An 18,573-nucleotide genomic window follows, 5' to 3' on the forward strand; every position below is an offset into this window, starting at 1 on the left:
TTTCAAGGTGAAAAAGAAATTGCATATTTCGACATTTACTTGTTTAGAAATTAGGGCATGGAGATTATCCATAAAAATTACAACAAAATGGCAGAATTTTGCACTAAAGTATCGGATATTTATTGATATCTTGGATCAGTAAAATAATCTGTAACTTTACCGATATGTCTATATCAGCCGATACCAATGAGTACCGATTAATCGGTCCCATCCCTACAAAATATTAAAGAATTGCATCAGAATATCAAAATACCTGTTATGTAAGCACAAAAGACAGTTTTTCACATAACCTTGGTGGAAATGGAAAACTGAATTTTGCACACCCAATGGAAAACCAAAATGTCAGAAAATTATCAGCTAGTATCAGAATAGAAAAACCACCTGACACTTTCTGATACCACTGGTAATGGCTGATACCAAGGTGCTGGCATTGGCTCAACCACAGAAAACAATCTTCTCAGTATATAGTGTAAACTAAATGACATTGTCTAATTATCCTGGAAATTATGCAAATTCAAAATTTCCATTCCTTTTGCATAATTATTGTGTGAAAAACTGTACTTTGTAATTCTATTAGTGTATTTTAATATTCTGATGTAGTTCTTTTTTAACATTTTGAAAGCAAAACTCAAGTAAATTGATGCTTACAAATTGGAGTGGAATACTCACCCACTAATATTAACTGAAGGGTTCGGGTGTAAAACAAAGCAAGTGACATTTTGGTCATTTTTAAGTTACAAAGTAAAATGTGCCATCCTTCAATTTTTGAGTGAAATTACCATGTCATACAATTTGCATTGGACTCAGTGAAGCCTTCTGAAATTGGTAAACACAACACAAAAACAATTTATCTACAGTATAGCCTCTAATAACCTTTTTTCTTAATGAACTCAAATGATCATAATGTCACCATGTTTTACACCACAGCCCTTCAATTAATATCCTTGAACCTTTAACTCTTTCGCTGCGATCGTCGCATTTATGCACAGCACGCCCAGGTGCCTTGCTCTGTGGAAGTCGCATTATTGTGAGTTCATACTTCCACTCGCTGCGGGTGTCGCATTTCCGAAGTACGTCGCTTTTAGTAGCCTTCTGACATCTGTTGATAGTATTTGGAATCATTTGAACTTGTAGTTTTGTTTTTATCGGTATGATGTCGCTAATTACGCCTCCGTTTAGAATTCTTTGACATACGAGCGTTGAGTGCTCTGACATGTCAGTTTCAAATGCATGTTCGAATGTAAACAACATGGCTTCGTCAAGTGGTCAACATTTGTCTGATAATGATTTTACTCAACTGTTATTTGCCGACTCAGAATCTGAAGGTGAATTAAGTTGTGACGATAATAGCGACAGTTTTTATGAGACTTCAAGTGGTTGTGTAGTGTCTGTAACATCATGGAGCAGAGTGCAAAACCGCATTGATCTAGGTGTGGGAATTTCAAAATTTTTCAAAATATCATACCACCAGGGACTACAGAATGGTTTGCTAGTGCAAGGAATGACTTGTAAATTCTCTAGAACATATTTTGCAATGTAATTGTGTAAAATTATTGTTTCTGAAAACATGTTTGTAAAATTATTGTTTCTAAAAAAATGGTCTTTTTTTCTTCAAAATTTCAAAATATCATACCACCAGGGACTACAGAATGGTTTTCCAGTGCAAGGAGTGACTTTTGTAAGTTCTCTCTCATATTTAATGCAATGTAATGGTGAAAACTATTTGTTTATAAAAAAATATATTTTCAAATTTAATTACGCAGCCAAGGGATATTGTGTGCCAGAGAATTCCGCAGCGAAAGAGTTAATTACTACAATTTTCAAGCATCATATCAGAGTATGTACATTGGTTCAGACCTATTTTTTAAACAGTTTTTGAACATTATGTTTAGTACAGGGTTCAGCAACTAAACCTGACTGTTTTTAATTACAAATAAAAACAAAACACTTTCATGCAACTAAGTCAATGTATACATGTTTTAGGAAATTGACATGAGAGGCAGTTTCATGTAGTTTCTTGACAAGGACAGGTTATTTTTTGAATGACTCCTCAAAACAGAGGCACGATGTCCACCAGGCGTTCTCATTGCTGATGCCGTCTCCTTGAAGTTCCTTACCCACAGTGAAATGGTATTCCGACTGGGAACATGCAGATTACGGTGAATGTCGTTACCTCGAGCAACAGGTGTGCTATTCAAAAAAATGAACTGTCCTTGTCAAGAAATTGCATGAAACTGCCACTCGTGCTATTTTCCTCAAATGCTTTGAGATGTAGTACATGTATTAAATTGACTTCGTTGCATGACAGTGTTTTGCTTTTATTCGTAATTAAAAACAGTCAGGTTCAGTACCCAGACCCTGTATAATAGTAAGTTTTCTTTCTTGCCCCAGAAGAAAGTGACTTGAAGAATTGAAACCAGTGACCAATGTATGTGATGACATTTGTCATATATGTGTTCATGATATTTCTAAAGGTTGGCATATATGCTTTTAGATATATTTTTGCTCGAATGTTCTAAGCAGGACTGAAAACTATCCCACCCATTATCCAAAACTAAATTATCTGACTTGTTCCCACCACACTTCAATGGGGCATTCCACAAAGTGGTTCTACTCCATGCAAATAACAACATTAATTAATCTGAAAATTATTATTGTTTTTAATAGCATTAAGGTTTAAATATTTGTGAATCTATATAATTTGCAAATTTCAACAATAAAAATTATCTGAAATTAGTTCATTATGAATGTATTAACCCAATCTCATGTCTAGACCCTTCCATGTGTGAAATGTCACACACTTCATGCTGAAATAGTCCTAATGATTTACATATAAATATATGTTATTCTTCAACCTCAAATGAAGCTTTGAATAAATTATGCAAATAAAGTTTTCATACAAAATTACCAAAAAACAATTGGGGGAGGGGAGAAATGTGTTTTCACTTTTGAACGTCTTTACAAAAATTCCTGACCTTTGAACTATTTTTGAGTCAGTGGGGACCCTGACAGCACACCATTATAACAGGGAATCACTTCTCCGTTAGAAATGTTACAGTGGTAGGGAGAATATACCAATTTGTATGGGATACATAGATCTAACTCAATATGAAAAATTCTTGTAAGTGGTACATACAATGTACTCAAAGAATACATTACATGTCCATTACATTAAATAGTTCCTTATATAGTAAACATGGCTAACAATCGTAAATCCAACTACAATACATTATGAGAGAAAGTTGAAGTCTACTAATGCCACAGATATAATAAGAGATTCATATTAAATGAACTGATGCCATCACCACGAAAAACTGGGCTCACAAGAGGATACGAAAAAAAAAGTGCGCACATACAAAAATAACTTCCAAGACATACATATCAGTGTTCATCAGATTATTCAAAATTCATTCTATAGAGGCTATCCACGAGTAAACAAAAACATATCGAATGGCACAATTGATTGTGGAACTGTAGCACAGCAACTTCCAGTCCACTGCCGCTGCATAATTCAAGAGCGTACAAGTGGATCACATGAAAGCACTTAATGACGAGGAGAAGATATATCTGAACAAAGAAGAGGTTTTCCACATCTATTGGATGAGCAACTAGGAAGTTATACGAGATTATTCCAGGGTAATGAGCAACTAGGAAGTTATACGAGATTATTCCAGGGTAATGTAAGTTTGCTGACCGTTGTTACATTTGGCGATATTTGTAGCATATATTTCTCCTACAGGGGACAGGCGCTTGAAGCATATAAATCTTTGGATGCCTAAATTTATGTTTTAAGTGAAAAAGTGCGAGAATTATGGACACACACATTCAAGAGTGAAAAAAAAATTCAAAATTACCAGACACTGAAAATTTTTAATTACACCCCCAATTTCAACCTCAGGCAATAATTGATCTTGTATTTCTGGAATAAAAACTGCTAATTTCAATAAATTTCGGACACTTAGAGCACAAAAAATACGAAGGGAATAAACCACTTTTAAACACTATTATTTAGATTTTCCCGAAGTCGGGATCAGGATGGAATTTTTTCCCTGCCCCGACGTTTTTACATCCTGCGCATCCGTTGTGAATACTGTGGAGTCTACTGCTGGTAGTGGGCTTCCAATTTTCATGCCAGACAGCTTGAATGCAATAATTTCGACAGCCTACATTTACCCCTGACCATAGTTTATATCCCACAGCTACACACCCATTCGTTCCTTTCCTATATGACAAAATCTGAACTCCCTTTAGCGACATGTTGAGAGCCTGCGAACCGGAAGTTGTTGTGCTACAACTATGGCATCCGCCGGTGGATAGCCCCTACACGGTGCTGCATGAATCTTGTCCATTTTATGCTCGGACAGACTAATTACAGACTGGACCTGAAGTTGAATCTTTAGGACTGTGAAATTTATCTTCAGGCCACTAGACCATCAGCCAGGGCTAGTTTTTCTATATGCGAATAAAGACCGGGTTCGCAAATAACTATGGGTTACTGAAATTTCAGTTTTTCCATCTGCAGTTAGCTCCTCAACTGGAGTTTAAGTGGCAGTGGACTTGATCTGTGCTTTATCCGGTGGTCTGCGAGATGACTGGCAGTTGCAAACAAACATGGCTGCCACCCTCAACAAGACAATTTCTCAGTCACATTGAACAAGAAATAATTCAATAAAGAGTTACTTTGGTGTAAAAATAAACTAGTGTTTGACAAGAGTTCAAATGTAGTGTGCAGTAACAGACAAAACAAATGGTCGCCAGACTTCGATTTCTGTACACGTACTGGAGATATCTGTACTATTGTGAAGCAAGATCCCAAGTGGTAACATGTGGAAGTGGATTAGCACGGTAGCTTAAGAGTGCAGGTTCTGTTCTATGTGGTGAGTTTGAGTCCTGCTTTTTTTTATCATTAATTTGCCATGTTCTTGACATTAATTCTGTCTTTGCATGATCCTGAAATATATATTAAAAATTGTTGCTTTTTATATCGTTGGGTGGACATAATGTGTAAAAGTTGCCTATAAAGTGCAAATGTTTAATGAAAATATTAAGTTTCTGTGATGTTAACTTCTAGCCCGAAAAAAAAAAAAAGCTTGTCGAAAGCAGGTATAAACTTTTAGTCAAAAGATACATGCAAAATTACATAGCTAGATAGGAGTTATTTATACTTGATGTAGTCTCTTGTTCTGTAAGAGAGAATAATTATTTATTTGATTAGAATTTAGATATCTAGATGAGTTTTCAAATTTCTCGCCTCAACATTGTCAACTCAGTGGCCGCGGTGGCTCAGTCGGTAACGCATCTGACTACCATGCTAAAGGTCCCGGGTTCGATCCCCGGCCGGTTCAAATCCGGGAACTTTTCTAACGATGGAAGCGGCCCCGGCGCCCACCCAGTGTCGAATAACATGGGTACCTGGGGGAAACCCTGGGGGGTAAAGGCGGTCAGGGGCGTGATGCTGATCACATCACCCCCAATCACGACCGGATCAAGAAAGTGTGGGGCGTTACCCCCACACCCCCTATATGCCTTCATGGTATGGTGCTAAGCACAGGGGAACACTTTACCTTTACTTTTTTTTTTACAACATTGTCAACTCACAATTGTCACGTGCCCAACGTACAGTCAACAAACCTTTGGTCATTTTCACATTGAACAATCTGGTAAAGATTGGAGGTAAACTTCAACTGGTGGTTGGCGGCCAAAAAAGTTGACCAGACATTGGAAACCCACCCCCCTGGACAAGTTAATCATGACTGGATATATAGTTTAAAATGAGATTTGAACCTCTGTGCAATGTACCTCAACATGGGACTCCTGTATTACAATGCTCATCTGACATGATATGGAAATCATTCTCAATCAAGAAATATTCTTACATTAAAGACATTCAACATTACGGAGACATCAATGGACAAGCACCAAAATAAGACTGATCAATTAATTTTGATTAGGTTTTCTGCCACTTTTGGCAAATTGCAAAGATGAAGATGAGTGATGACATGTCTGGGCCAGGAGTCAAACCCGGCACCCGCTGAAATTAGTGCTCTTTGATAAACAAAAATAAGAAATGTAGCTTCCGCACCCACCTGTGAACCCAGTTTCTCCTTTTAACCACACTACCTACAGTCTATGATGCCACACTAAATTAAACGGTACTTCAAAGTTAGTTATACTGCTCCAAAAAATACATTCTACTTACCAACAAATCCTATATTATCCAATGGAATTCTAGTTTTACAAACAATTTTTTTTAAAAAACTATTTCAAGTCTGATATTTTCCAAAGACAAATTTCCTCATCCATGGATAATATATGAAATATAACACTTACTTCTAAGAGAGCATACTCACGTCTGAATTACTTTTATATATATTAATTTTAAGTCCAGAGTGGCACAATTAAATATAAAGATAATGGAGGTTGGGTAAAACCATAGTGTCCACCCTTCCCTCCCTGCCCCACCTGTGTCCTATTTTTTCCTTGTGTTTCAGTAGTGCTTTTTCCGCTACTTCTTTGTTTACAAACTGAACGTAAGCTTCCCCCGTACTCCTTCCCTGGTAGTCTGTGGGTAGCGAAATCCCGTTGGGTACTATCTCCAACCCTACCCAACCAATAAAATATTCTTATCATGATCACATGTCAAAAAAAGGACAAACAACTTATATATTCAGATATACCTAAGCCCCAAACAAGCACAACATGAAGGAACAAGTATGCAAAATAAACTATATTTTTTTACATTCACATTGCGAAAATCATCTAAGAGACTACTCAATTTATGTTTCTGAACATTTAAATCAGTGAGAAAGAACATTGAAAAATTTACTCTTGTTAATCTTTGCAAAATCATCTTTTTGAAACTGTTTTACTTCATGAGTTTACTTTTATTTCTTATTTCTGAACACAAATTTCTGTGTAAGCAACACATTGTATGATTTAGCATTTTCTTTTATGCAAGAAAAAAAGATGCAGAGAATACCAACATGCACACGTACCTGAGAAAAACTGTGCTATTTCTTCCTTAGAGCACCCAAAGGGGAGCCCTCGCAGCCTTACGCACCCGTCATCCATTGCATTTTGTAAATTGAGACCACTGCGCTTCACAACCCATTCCATTTCAGACCTTTTGGCTTTGAAAACTGGAATGGAAATTAAACAATACATTCACCAGTCGATCAGGATAATTACTTGCATTCTTCATTGTATCCATTGTATCCAATGTAAGAAATGATATGAATACAATTAAGAATAATGCTAAAATATTTTTAAAAGCAGCTAAATAGATAGGTTTGGAAGTCAGCGAAGAGAAAATATACAGGGTGACCTGTAATTAGATGTATTCCCTGAAAAGGGTTAAAGTAGAGGCAATTTGCAATAAACTTGAGCATATGATACCCCATCCAAAAATTAGTATTTTTGAGATAATCGAATTTCTATTGTTTTTTTTTTAAATTACAATTTTCCACATAAGAATACGAATTGAGAAAAAACAACTCATTGAATGGCACATATTACAGTGTTTTCTGATAGCTAACAAATAAGTGTTTCGTTGAAAAAAGTTTGTCTCAAATAACAATCACATGTAAGTAACGGGTGGATCTAAACTTACTAGTGGTGATAAAAAAATCCAATCTTACTTTACTTGGCAACATAATAACAAAAATAGTATGACACGAAGCGGACAAATTACTTAAATTACTTACTTGTGTCATCTGCTATCCAACAAGGTACAAATGTTGCTAACATTCACATTTGCATACAAGAAATAACACTTCATTCATCTTCATGTGAATGGAATCAATGAACATTATACGCCTTGCTCAAAGTGGGCACCTCCATTATGAATGCAGCCACGCAGGTTTTTACGGACATTTGTTCTCTTAACTCGTGATGTTATGGTGTCCTTGATGTGTTGACCAGCTGTTAAGATCCTCTCCCTGAGCTCTTCTTGTGAGTTTACCGGTGTCTTGTAAACTAAGTCTTTCATGTGGCTCCAAATGTAGAAGTCGCAAAGCGTCAAATCGAGGATTGAGCCGGCCAGGGAATCTGGCCACCTCAGTCAATCCATTTCTTTGGGTAATTTTCATCCAGCCACTGTCACACACCCAGGCAGAAGTATGGATGGGCGTCATAACAATGATTTGATCGAGCTATTTTTCCTGCCCGAACTCTTAAATGGCATCACAAATGAAATTTTTTTGAGGAACGGGATGGCAATGTTGTTGGAGGATGTGCCTCTAGTTACAAGACTGACATGATTTACCAGCATGATGGCTGCCCAGCTCGATTTGACGCCTTGCGACTTTAACATTTGGAGCCACATGAAAGACTTAGTTTACAAGACACCGGTAAACTCGCAAGAAGAGCTCAGGGACAGGATCTTAACAGCTGGTCAACACGTCAAGGACACCATCACATCACGAGTTACGAGACCAAATGTCTGTAAAAACCTGCGTGCCTGCATTCGTAACGGAGGTGCCCACTGTGGGCAATCTTCTTTAATTGTATTGTTCATTGATTCCATTGACATGAAGATGAATGAAGTATTATTTCTTGTACACAAACGTGAATGTTAGCTTTTTAGCAACATTTGTACCTTGTTGGATAGCAGATGACACAAGGAAGTAATTTAAGTAATTTGTACACTTCGTGTCATACCATTTTTGTTATTAATACGTTGCCAAATAAACTAAGAGTTCATTTCTTTATCATCACTTGTAAGTTTCGACCCACCCCTTACTTACATGTGATTGGTATTTGTGACAAACTTTTTTTTTCCAACCAACAACTTATTTGTTAGTTATGAGAAAATGTTGAAATATGTGTCATACAATGAGTTGTTTTCTCTCAATTTGCATTTTTATGTGGAAAATTGTGATTTTAAAAAAAAAACAATAGAAATTTGATTATCTCGAAAACTACTAATTTTTGGACAGGGTATTGTATGGTCAAATTTATTGCAAATTGCCTCTATTTTAACCACTTTCAGTGAATACACCTAATTACAGGTCACCCTGTATAATATAATCAATTTCAGCTTCACACACAAATATGTATTCACATATAAATACAATCCCTGGTGATAAAGATGAAAGAGATTTTCCATAAGATGGCAACACTGATTTCCTTACACAAAATTGTTACAGTGGAAACTAGATTTTTACTTTTTACCAAGCTGATCAAAAAACTTAAAAATGTTGGAACATGTAAAATCGAGGAAAATTTCATAGCATTTTGCTCTATTGGGACCACGATTGTTGAATGTATAAGGCAGGAAAACGTAAAACCGAGGAACATATAACTGGGGATCCACTGTATTTTTTCTCCGAGAAGTATCAGCCTGTCAACCCGACTTAGCATAGTTGCAGGGATATACCACTGAATAACTAACAATGATTTTACGAGAGAAAAAGGCAAAACAGCATTTGCAAGCTCAAGCAAAATTTAACATAACCAAGATGGATGCATCATTACATGCATCCTTACTATTAACTCTGTGCTGCATCCAGCTTCTACAGAGGAGTTTGCTTACCTTCTATATATCTGTGTCCCATGTGATCCTTATCTTTCTTTAAAGCTGTCTCGATGTCGTCATCCGTTTCCATTTCAATGTAAGCTTCTCCACTCGGTCTGCCTTCCCGGGACATTGTCATATGTACACCCATTTTAGCATCCTTCACATTGCAGTCATCTAGGAATAAGAAATACTGGCTGTCAGTAATCTAGAGATGTAATTTGAATCTAAAATTCCACGACTCAAGAATACATACAACTGAAACTTTTGAAAGTCTAAGCAAAACTCTTTGTTGACATGTAAAATACATTTTCGGGATACCAGCATGAGGAAATTTAAAACACAGGGAAATTACCGTATTTACTCACGTATAATGCACACTTTTTCCCAAAATTTCCAAAAACTGTGGTGCGTATTATGCATGGAATAATTCTGAAAGCCAATATGAAACCGTACAGGGTCATTCCATGATATTAGGACACTTGCATTGATTTTTCATGTTTACGGAACCATATCATGTTAAATATCGTTGTAAAGCTTAAATCCAGCAGTTTCTGAATATGGAAATAGTATTCCATTCAAGATAACGACACTAATGTGAAATGCGGTTGAAAAACGTTCATCACAAAACGAAGGAACGTTCTGATTTCTATGGTGCTTTGGATGAAAGAAAACATAAGGAAAAAGAAAACAATAATTAAAATGTATTACTGGCCAAATAATATGGGATATATGGAGTGTGTAAATTCCTTAATGGAAGAAATCTTGTGTTGCTAATTGCTAGTTTCAAGGTCCTGAATGTGCCTGTATAAATGTTACATTAGTCATGGAAAAAGTAAAGAAGGAAGGAGCAAAAGCACGTATAAAATTTTGAAGGTCATTTCACACAACTTTTCACTTTGTACTGTAATGTTCTGCGACACCAAGAAAAGCAGTATTTATTGGGCAAGAAATAATAGAAAATAACTTCCTGAGCACTGCAAATCCATAATGTAATTCTTATCTCGCTTTCTACTATTACAGAATAAATAAGGTGGTTAAAGAGTGAAAGCTTTGGGATGCTAACACAGTGGAGGGAGAAGGGGGAACTATGATGTTTTTCACTCTTGATCAGCATAGCAACAGCTCTACGACCTACAACTAAGGAAGCCATTTCTTATAACTGGATTGTACTGAGCATTATAAAGGAGATATATTTTTTCATAACTTTCTCCCATCAAAAACCAGGGTGTGCATTATACACATGTAAATACGGTAATCGGTATTGGCCGATCAATGGATGCTCATAAAACTGTCAATTTTAGCATTCTCATATTTCTGTCTGGCAAAAGTTAGTGAACTTGTTTTGGAAATAACATTATTTTTACAATATCTTTCTTTCTTTAAAAAAATTAAGCAAAGTTAAATTACCTGAAGAAAAAAGTAGCTTACGTCCATTTCATCCAGAAGTAATAAGAAAAAAATTGTTCCACTCACAGATTTATCAACTACACATCCACATTTTCTCGATACATGAAGTCGTATGTTCTTAACCTTTTGGTACCCAAGCCTCTTTCGCCAGGTAAGACCCGGGTGTTCGGACCAATTTTGAGCAAAATGCAGTTTTATAAAAATGACTGTAGATTGAAGCCTAATTGCCGTAGACAGACATATAATATATTGTTATACGCAGAATGAACCATAGATTCAGACTATTATAAAATTTATGTACATTCGGATAATTGCCCTAGACGGATGAATCAAGTACCGTTATACGTGAAATGAACCATAGATTCGAACTACATACAATTTATGCACATTGAGTGTATATTCGGACAATTCCAAAATTTCTGAAGAAAAATGCCCCTTCCCCCCTCTGCTCCTGGACAACAAAGTACAGGACATTGTCAAAATACACATGGAAATGATCGCTGGCATGTCTGGAACAAGAAAATAATTGCAATATTATGATATGAACAAGACTTGTACCCCCAAAAGACATGTCTTATGCGCCACTGACTCAGTTTCAAAAAAAGCTGCCAATTTTCCCCCCTTTTTATGGAAGAACAAGACATACAATAATATGAATAAGCTAACAATAATATGAAAGAAGAAACTCGCAATTCCAGCCAAAAATAGCGACATTATAACGTAAAAACTATGAGCATAACAAGGTATCTCGATCGAGATACTTGGGCACCAAGAGGTTAAATTATCTGAAGAAAAAAGTAGCAGACATTCATTTCATCCAGAAAGTAACAAGAAAAAAATTGTTCCAGTCACAGATTCAACAACTACACATCCAGATTTTCTCAATACATGTAGTCGAATGTTCTTCTTAAAGGTTCGCATAACCACTTTTTGTAGATGCAAAATAATGTAACACAGTTATTTTCATATCTTGGGAGTAGCTTGAAAAAGTTCTGGGAAACCAGGACGACAAGTTGCAGATAAAATAAAAATAAAAACCACTAAAAATAACAGATTATTTTGCATCTACATGAAGTCCATTATTGCTTTCATAATATTGTTAACTGCTGCTATTTACAATATTACCACGACATTCAAGGAACGTCTTAGGTTCTTACTCGTCTCAACCTACTAGTGAAATTTTTATTTCCACAATGCATATTCAAAATAACACAATTTCATTTTGAAATTCTCTTCCTGATCTTCCACCAATGTTCTGTTCAAACTTGACTGAACTTTCACAGATAACACTATGAAACATCAGTTGAATAGGCTCTTTCAAATATAATTTAGTGTATTACTTGGTAATAAACCAGCTCCCAGAGCAAGATTATCATAATAATGAAAATAATAAAAGAAATCAATGTACTCAGTTTATCTCATCAAGCCAATCACAGAAATGAAGGGTATAAATTTACAATACCAGAAGTATCTCCAATTGCTTTGAAATTATGCATACTCACTAATTTTGGCCTCGTAATCAAGAATCTGAAGTTAAAAATTGGCAGTCACTTCCAGAAATTGCAAAATTACGTGAACATATTAACGCTACGATTGTCGATACACTATTATGGTAGCCATGTTTGATGATGTGAACAAGTGAAGTTCGCTACCTGTTGCATGGAGCGTTGATTTGCATTTGAGAAAATGGAGTCTCGCATAAGGTGCAAAAAATTTTTGCCCTACAAATCACTCACGGTAAGGTTAGGTTAGGCAAGCATAGCAAAAAATGGTAAGATTTTACAATACCGCACCATTCCCCGATTTTGTTCATATTTCGCATACTCAATGGTTTTCCGAATCTTCAGTTAATATTTGGAGTAGAAATTTGTCCGTGATCGCAACCGACAATGCACAATTGTTCATTATTTTTCGTACAATTTTGTTTCTAATACTAAAAAAAAAAGATATGTAATCTCTTATACTCACAAAAAACCCAGTCCCGATGAAGTATCCGAGGTTAACATGTGGGGGTAACGTGTTGAAATTGTTATTTGAAGTGTAGAAGTTGTATAATAAGCTTTTCAATTACCGCGATCGTTCTCCGTACACAATCATGGAAACTTCACGGAAGAATGGCGGAAGTTAGTAATCTGTGTGGTGTGAGGAAGATTGAGACTTTGAAGGTAGGAAATAAAGTTCTTTCTTTCGTAAGTTTTTCTTAGTAAATTGTAGTTGGGTAAATATTAATAATACGTTCATATTATTCATATTCAATATTTTGATCACGATTTTGTAGTAATAATTTGTCCCTCCAGTGCCAGGGAACTGAGATCTTTTTACGGTGGCCCACAAACCATTCACGCATAGCACCACATATCATTCTCGGTAAGGTTAGGTTAGGCAAACAGTTATAATTTGGGGTCGTAATTTTGTTCTTTAGGTTTGGAACATTTTTTCGCACACCATTCACGCATAGCCCCACAAACCATTCATGGCAAAGTTAGGTTAGGCAAACAGTTACAATTTGGGGTCGTAATTTCATTCTTTCAGTATTGGAAACACGTAAATAATGAGCAATCATGCATTGTCGGTTGCTATCACAGACACCCTTTTTTTTTCGAATTTCTACAAGTGACCCCCAAATATTAACTGCAGATTTGTGATCAGGAGCACAAAATCATTAAGTATGCAAAATACAAATGAAACCGGGGAATGGTCCTGTATTGTAAAATTGCTCCCAAAAAATAGTTGTTTTCTTCATAAATCAAGGGCGTTTACTCCGTTGATGGACCGACCCACTTATTTAGTCTTATTTTACAATTTCTAGATGTGACCGCCAAATTTCAACTGCAGATTCATGATTAGGAGGCCAAAATTAGTAAGTATGCTGAATTTCAAACAAATTGGAGATACTTTCGGTATTGTAAATTCGCTCCAAATAAAGATTAAGAGAAATTTAGGAAGAACAAGCACAAACTAGCATAAATGGCTATATTCGGACTTTGGTAGAAAAAATCTGATATAGGAAGCCTTACCACGTAATGAAAAGATATCCTGTTTAAAAAAAAAAAAAAAAAGTATACACAATGTTTCAATTAAAAGTATAGCAAACATTCAGAAGTCCACAAGGAAAATAGATCACAATATGCACTACAAGTACATATGTGCAAATTCCACATACGTGAATGGAAGTAGCATTGTCTCTTTACCCTTGCAAGTTCCCTATTCGCTGCTGCTACATATTTCCATGTGGGTATCTATGCAGATAATCATTTTGAATCACTAACTACAAAGAGCAGAAAATATGATACTTACCAAAAAATTTAAGTATTTCCTCTACCGTGCTGGACCATGGTAAACCACGTACTTTCACAACATAGCTCTCATCATCATGATCACTGTTATCTCCATCAGCTGACATGGTTGCCTACTATTATGACAAGGTAACTGTAAAAATACAAAAAGACTAGTATGTAACATATGCACCTTATAGACCAAATAAAAGTATCAGTTTCATTCAGTCAATGAATAATCCTCCCACACATTGTTTTAATTCCATTTCGCACTCTGACCATGCATATCAACACATCAAAAAATTAAACGTTTTGCAAAATTGCATAATTATGGAAATTTCAGATCACATTAATTTATGACAGGTTATATAATGCAGTCAGTAAATAAAGCATAAAAAACTGTACAGGATAATGATTTATAACTTTTACATTTTGTAAAATCTGGCAATGCAGCGGTCGTAGAGGACAGACTTATTGGCAAAATTCATGTATTAGAGAGGGAAGTACTACTCCATTTACTTCCATACTGACTTTCAAGGTTGAGACAGTCTATAACATAACACATTTCCACGAGCTAAAACAATACAAAACGTTAATAAACAACAATCTTAATAAACCATGTAAAATTTTTCACATTCTAGTGAGGGTACAGATGGTTAAAAATAGGGTAACAGTTCGTTATATCAGACATATTTCTTCATTTTTACAGAAGAAACTACTTACGGAAATGAGTTTCTCTAAGGTTTCCAAGGTTCGTCGAGGTATTTTCTTTCATCATGGAATCTATTTGACTGGGAAATCATGTATTTTTCAAGAGAAATATCTCACCAACGCACATGTGACATTGCTTTTGCTACGTGAACCGGATGCTGCATACCTTCGATGATGTAATCCCCTGTCAGTGTTTCCAACTCCCCTTCTTAAACCATGCTTACCTAACCTAACCTTGTGGGAAATAGTTCGTGGGGCTATCAGTCAGCTACCCGTGCATAACGTACAATTTGCACATGTGATGAACACGATAGTAGGTATTTTTCGGTGAAGAAGGTTGGAAACGCTGCATACATCTGTCAACATCTGTCCGCCATATTGTGTGTTACGGAAGCAAAAAAAAGGAATAACTTAAGATGACCGGACCCCTCTCGGATTTTCTTCATATTTGGCACACACACTAATTGAGGTCTCCTAATCACGAATCTGAAGTTAAAAGTTGTCTGAAACTTCTAGAAATTGCAAAATAAGTCCAAATAAGGTGTTAGTTTTCGGAATGGAAACCATCGATTTCAGTGATTTTTTTTGTTTCACAAGGAAATATGGTAACATTATAGTATAGGGGTGACAGATTTCGGTACTAGTTTACTATCCTTCGGACACATTTATTTATTTGTACAGAAGAGACTACTTACCGTAATAAGTTCCTGTAGCATTGTCGAACATCGGGAAGGTGTTTTGTGTGATGTTGCAATGTTTCATAGCTGAAATTCATGTTGTTCGTTGAAAATTAATTCTCCGACGGAGATAGCGTTTGGTGCGTACATCTGCGTATACCATGAAGTTCGTACACCTTCATACACCATCACCTTCATACACCGTCGTGACTATCATGACGTGTCGTGATTGTGTTTTGTTGGTATCCAGTGTTTCGAACTCCCTGCGTTTGCGACGAGAGTTAGAACTGTGGATCGAGGGTTTGGAGAATGAGGTGTGGTGGGTGTGTTGTAAAGTTTGTGCCGGGTGTGGACAAACCATTGGCGCGTGGATAGGTTAGTAGGGCCACGCAAAGGTTTCAATAGTTAAAAAGATAGCCCCACGAACCATTGGCGCGTGGATAGGTTAGTAGGCCACGCAAAGGTTTTAATAGTGAAAAAGATAGCCCCACGAACCATTGGCGCGTGGATAGGTTAGTAGGCCATGCAAAGGTTTCAATAGTGAAAAAGATAGCCCCACGAACCATTGGCGCTAGCCCCAATAGGTTAGTAGTGCGTGGATAGGTTAGTTGATTAGGTTGGGATACATAGTTAAAATTTGGTGTCAGAACGCGAAAAATAAAGTTAAAAAGAAATAGATTTGATTAAGTTTGTCGACGGGCTTTTCTTGGGTTCCGAAGGTTGAAACACTGCATAACAATTGAACATCGAGAAAAAACAAGGCCGATGCGTCATTCCTACGCGTTATTATTTACGAAGGTGTGCGCGCCATGTTGTGTGTGAGGCAAACGGAAAGGTAGGAGGAAGAAGTAGTCGTAAGGTGAAAAATTGCTCTTACTTTCATCAAACCAACGTCAATACACGTTCAGGAATGTTCCACGAAGCAGATACGTAAGTTTGAATGTCAAAAATTTGGCAAAAGAGAAGCCGGACGCGCAATTATGTAGGAAGGTGTACTCGCGATATTGTGTCTCAGGCAAGGGAAAACACCTACCAGAAAGACGTTCTGGTAATGTGAAAAATTGCAATTAATTTCATCAAAACAACGTTAATACACCTTCAGGAATGTTCCGCGAAGCAGATACGTAAGTATCAATGTCAAAAATTGACGAAACCAAAAAAATAGAGGTGTCCGAAGGATAGTAAATTTTTACCCAGATTTCTTCAAATTTACATACGGAAAATGGTTTTTGGGGCTAACATCAATGGTTTACGAGGTATTAGCATAATTTCAAATCCGGGCACGAAAGTAGGTATTTTCCGGTGAACGAGGTTGCAACACTGCATAAATCGACATAACACTCGCACAACGCGCCTGAACCAGTACGCTATCGCCCGCCATGTGTTACAGAATCGAAATAACAAGTAACAGTAAGTACTCGTAAATGTAAGAAATAGAAATTATATTAGTTAGAAATGCATTATTTCACCTTAGGAAATGTTCCGCATTCCAAAATAGTACGTTAGCAATGTAAAAAAGTGCGAAATATATGATTTATAAAGAAAATCGGAAAGGGGTCCGGTCATCTTAAGACATACCACAAAAACTACTCCGTATGAGAAAAATTGTGATTGTTATCGTGTAAAAAGCATAATGGCACCTTGAACTATGTTCCGCAATACATAATCGGTAAGTATGAACCATGCAAAACACAAAATATCAGATTTTAATATGTCTCCGATATAACGAACTGTTACCAAAAATAGTACCCAATTTTACAAATATTATATTATCGATAATCAATTCAATGCAGCACACTTAGCGTCGAATTGATTTACATCAGTAATCGAAGTGCCGCGCGGGAAACAAGATGGCGCCGATCAAAGCTCCAAATTAATAAGAGCTTGCATACCATTGGTGCCGTCCCAAACTGCAGTATCTTACGTACTGGTATATTACAGCAAATATTTAAAATATCTACCCCCCCCCAATCTCTGTTGAGTATTTAATATATTGAAGATAATCAATTATTTAAGAAAAAATCTTTAATACCTTCAACGGAAGGGAGGCGTCATCCATCCAAGTAAATTGTTAGCAAACATCAACATTTAATAGTGTATTTTTTACACTCTATACACACACGAATATCATAGTAGAAATATGTTATATTTGACATGCAAAACTATCTACAGTAATTACTATTTTAGTTATATCAAACAAACTGTAACTGATAAACAAAGGAAAACCGCTTACTTCCACGAGGTAAACATCGGTCTTCAAATTGCCGACTTTGTATTACATTTAAACTAATATGAGCAAAACCTGTATTTTCGGATAAAACATTGTAACTTCAAAATTGTAATTATGTAGCAACTATAGGTTTACTTACCAATAAAGTATGGTAATCTTTATATTCAACACACCGCACAACACCTTCCACCAAGCCGTATTTGTGACGTAACGTTAAAAGGATTACCCAGCATTCTCTTTGGGTCTTCTTTATCGCACAACGCGTTACCAACATTGTGTTCTGACGTCAGATATGAATTACCAAAGGTGTTAGATTATATCTGTTGGTTTCGTTCTCTCCGCATAAATACGCTAAAAAGTATTATATATACTAATAGAATTTAACCTAACAACTTAGGCATTTAGACCTAACCATAAGAGCATTTTGCGGTGACATCAGATCAGAAGGTTGCTAGCGCGTTGTGCAATAAGGTGGGATAACATTTTTTTCTTATCGTTCCTAATCTGAAAGAAGTTTCGGGCCACGTTAGCCAAAATGTAGTGACGTGTCCTTTCGAAGGAGTTTTGCATCTTTACGTATCAGACTTTATTATGATGTCAAAAAAGCTGCAAACGCTCTTAGCTCTTACGTTATTATTAGTGATTTTCCTATCACACGCGTGTCATTTTTTTAAAAAAATATATCCATTTGGTTACAAAATCATGTTACCCCTACCCCACATCGTAATGACGCCTGTTGTGCCGTGCCTTCAAATT

General features: G+C 36.3%; 1 protein-coding gene across 3 annotated transcripts in view; it reads right to left on the minus strand.

Annotated features, from left to right (window-relative positions):
- The window catches only part of LOC146003745 (heterogeneous nuclear ribonucleoprotein H-like), a 36,038-nt gene extending 17,998 nt beyond the window's left edge, over nt 1-18,040 (minus strand). For all 3 annotated transcript variants that reach the window (XM_083142147.1, XM_083142145.1, XM_083142146.1), the window contains exons 1-5: nt 17,957-18,040; nt 14,222-14,353; nt 9,533-9,691; nt 6,996-7,139; nt 6,463-6,601 (exon numbers count right to left, since the gene is read on the minus strand). In XM_083142147.1, the coding sequence (XP_082998273.1) occupies nt 6,463-6,601; nt 6,996-7,139; nt 9,533-9,691; nt 14,222-14,327 (548 nt within the window). In that variant the 5' untranslated portion in view covers nt 14,328-14,353; nt 17,957-18,040. The remainder of the gene's footprint in view (nt 1-6,462; nt 6,602-6,995; nt 7,140-9,532; nt 9,692-14,221; nt 14,354-17,956) is intronic.
- Between the last annotated feature and the right edge of the window lie 533 nt (nt 18,041-18,573).

This window comes from Lepisma saccharinum, chromosome 20, assembly GCF_977018435.1.
Source record: "Lepisma saccharinum chromosome 20, izLepSacc3.1, whole genome shotgun sequence".
Classification (NCBI taxonomy): Eukaryota; Metazoa; Arthropoda; class Insecta; order Zygentoma; family Lepismatidae; genus Lepisma; species Lepisma saccharinum.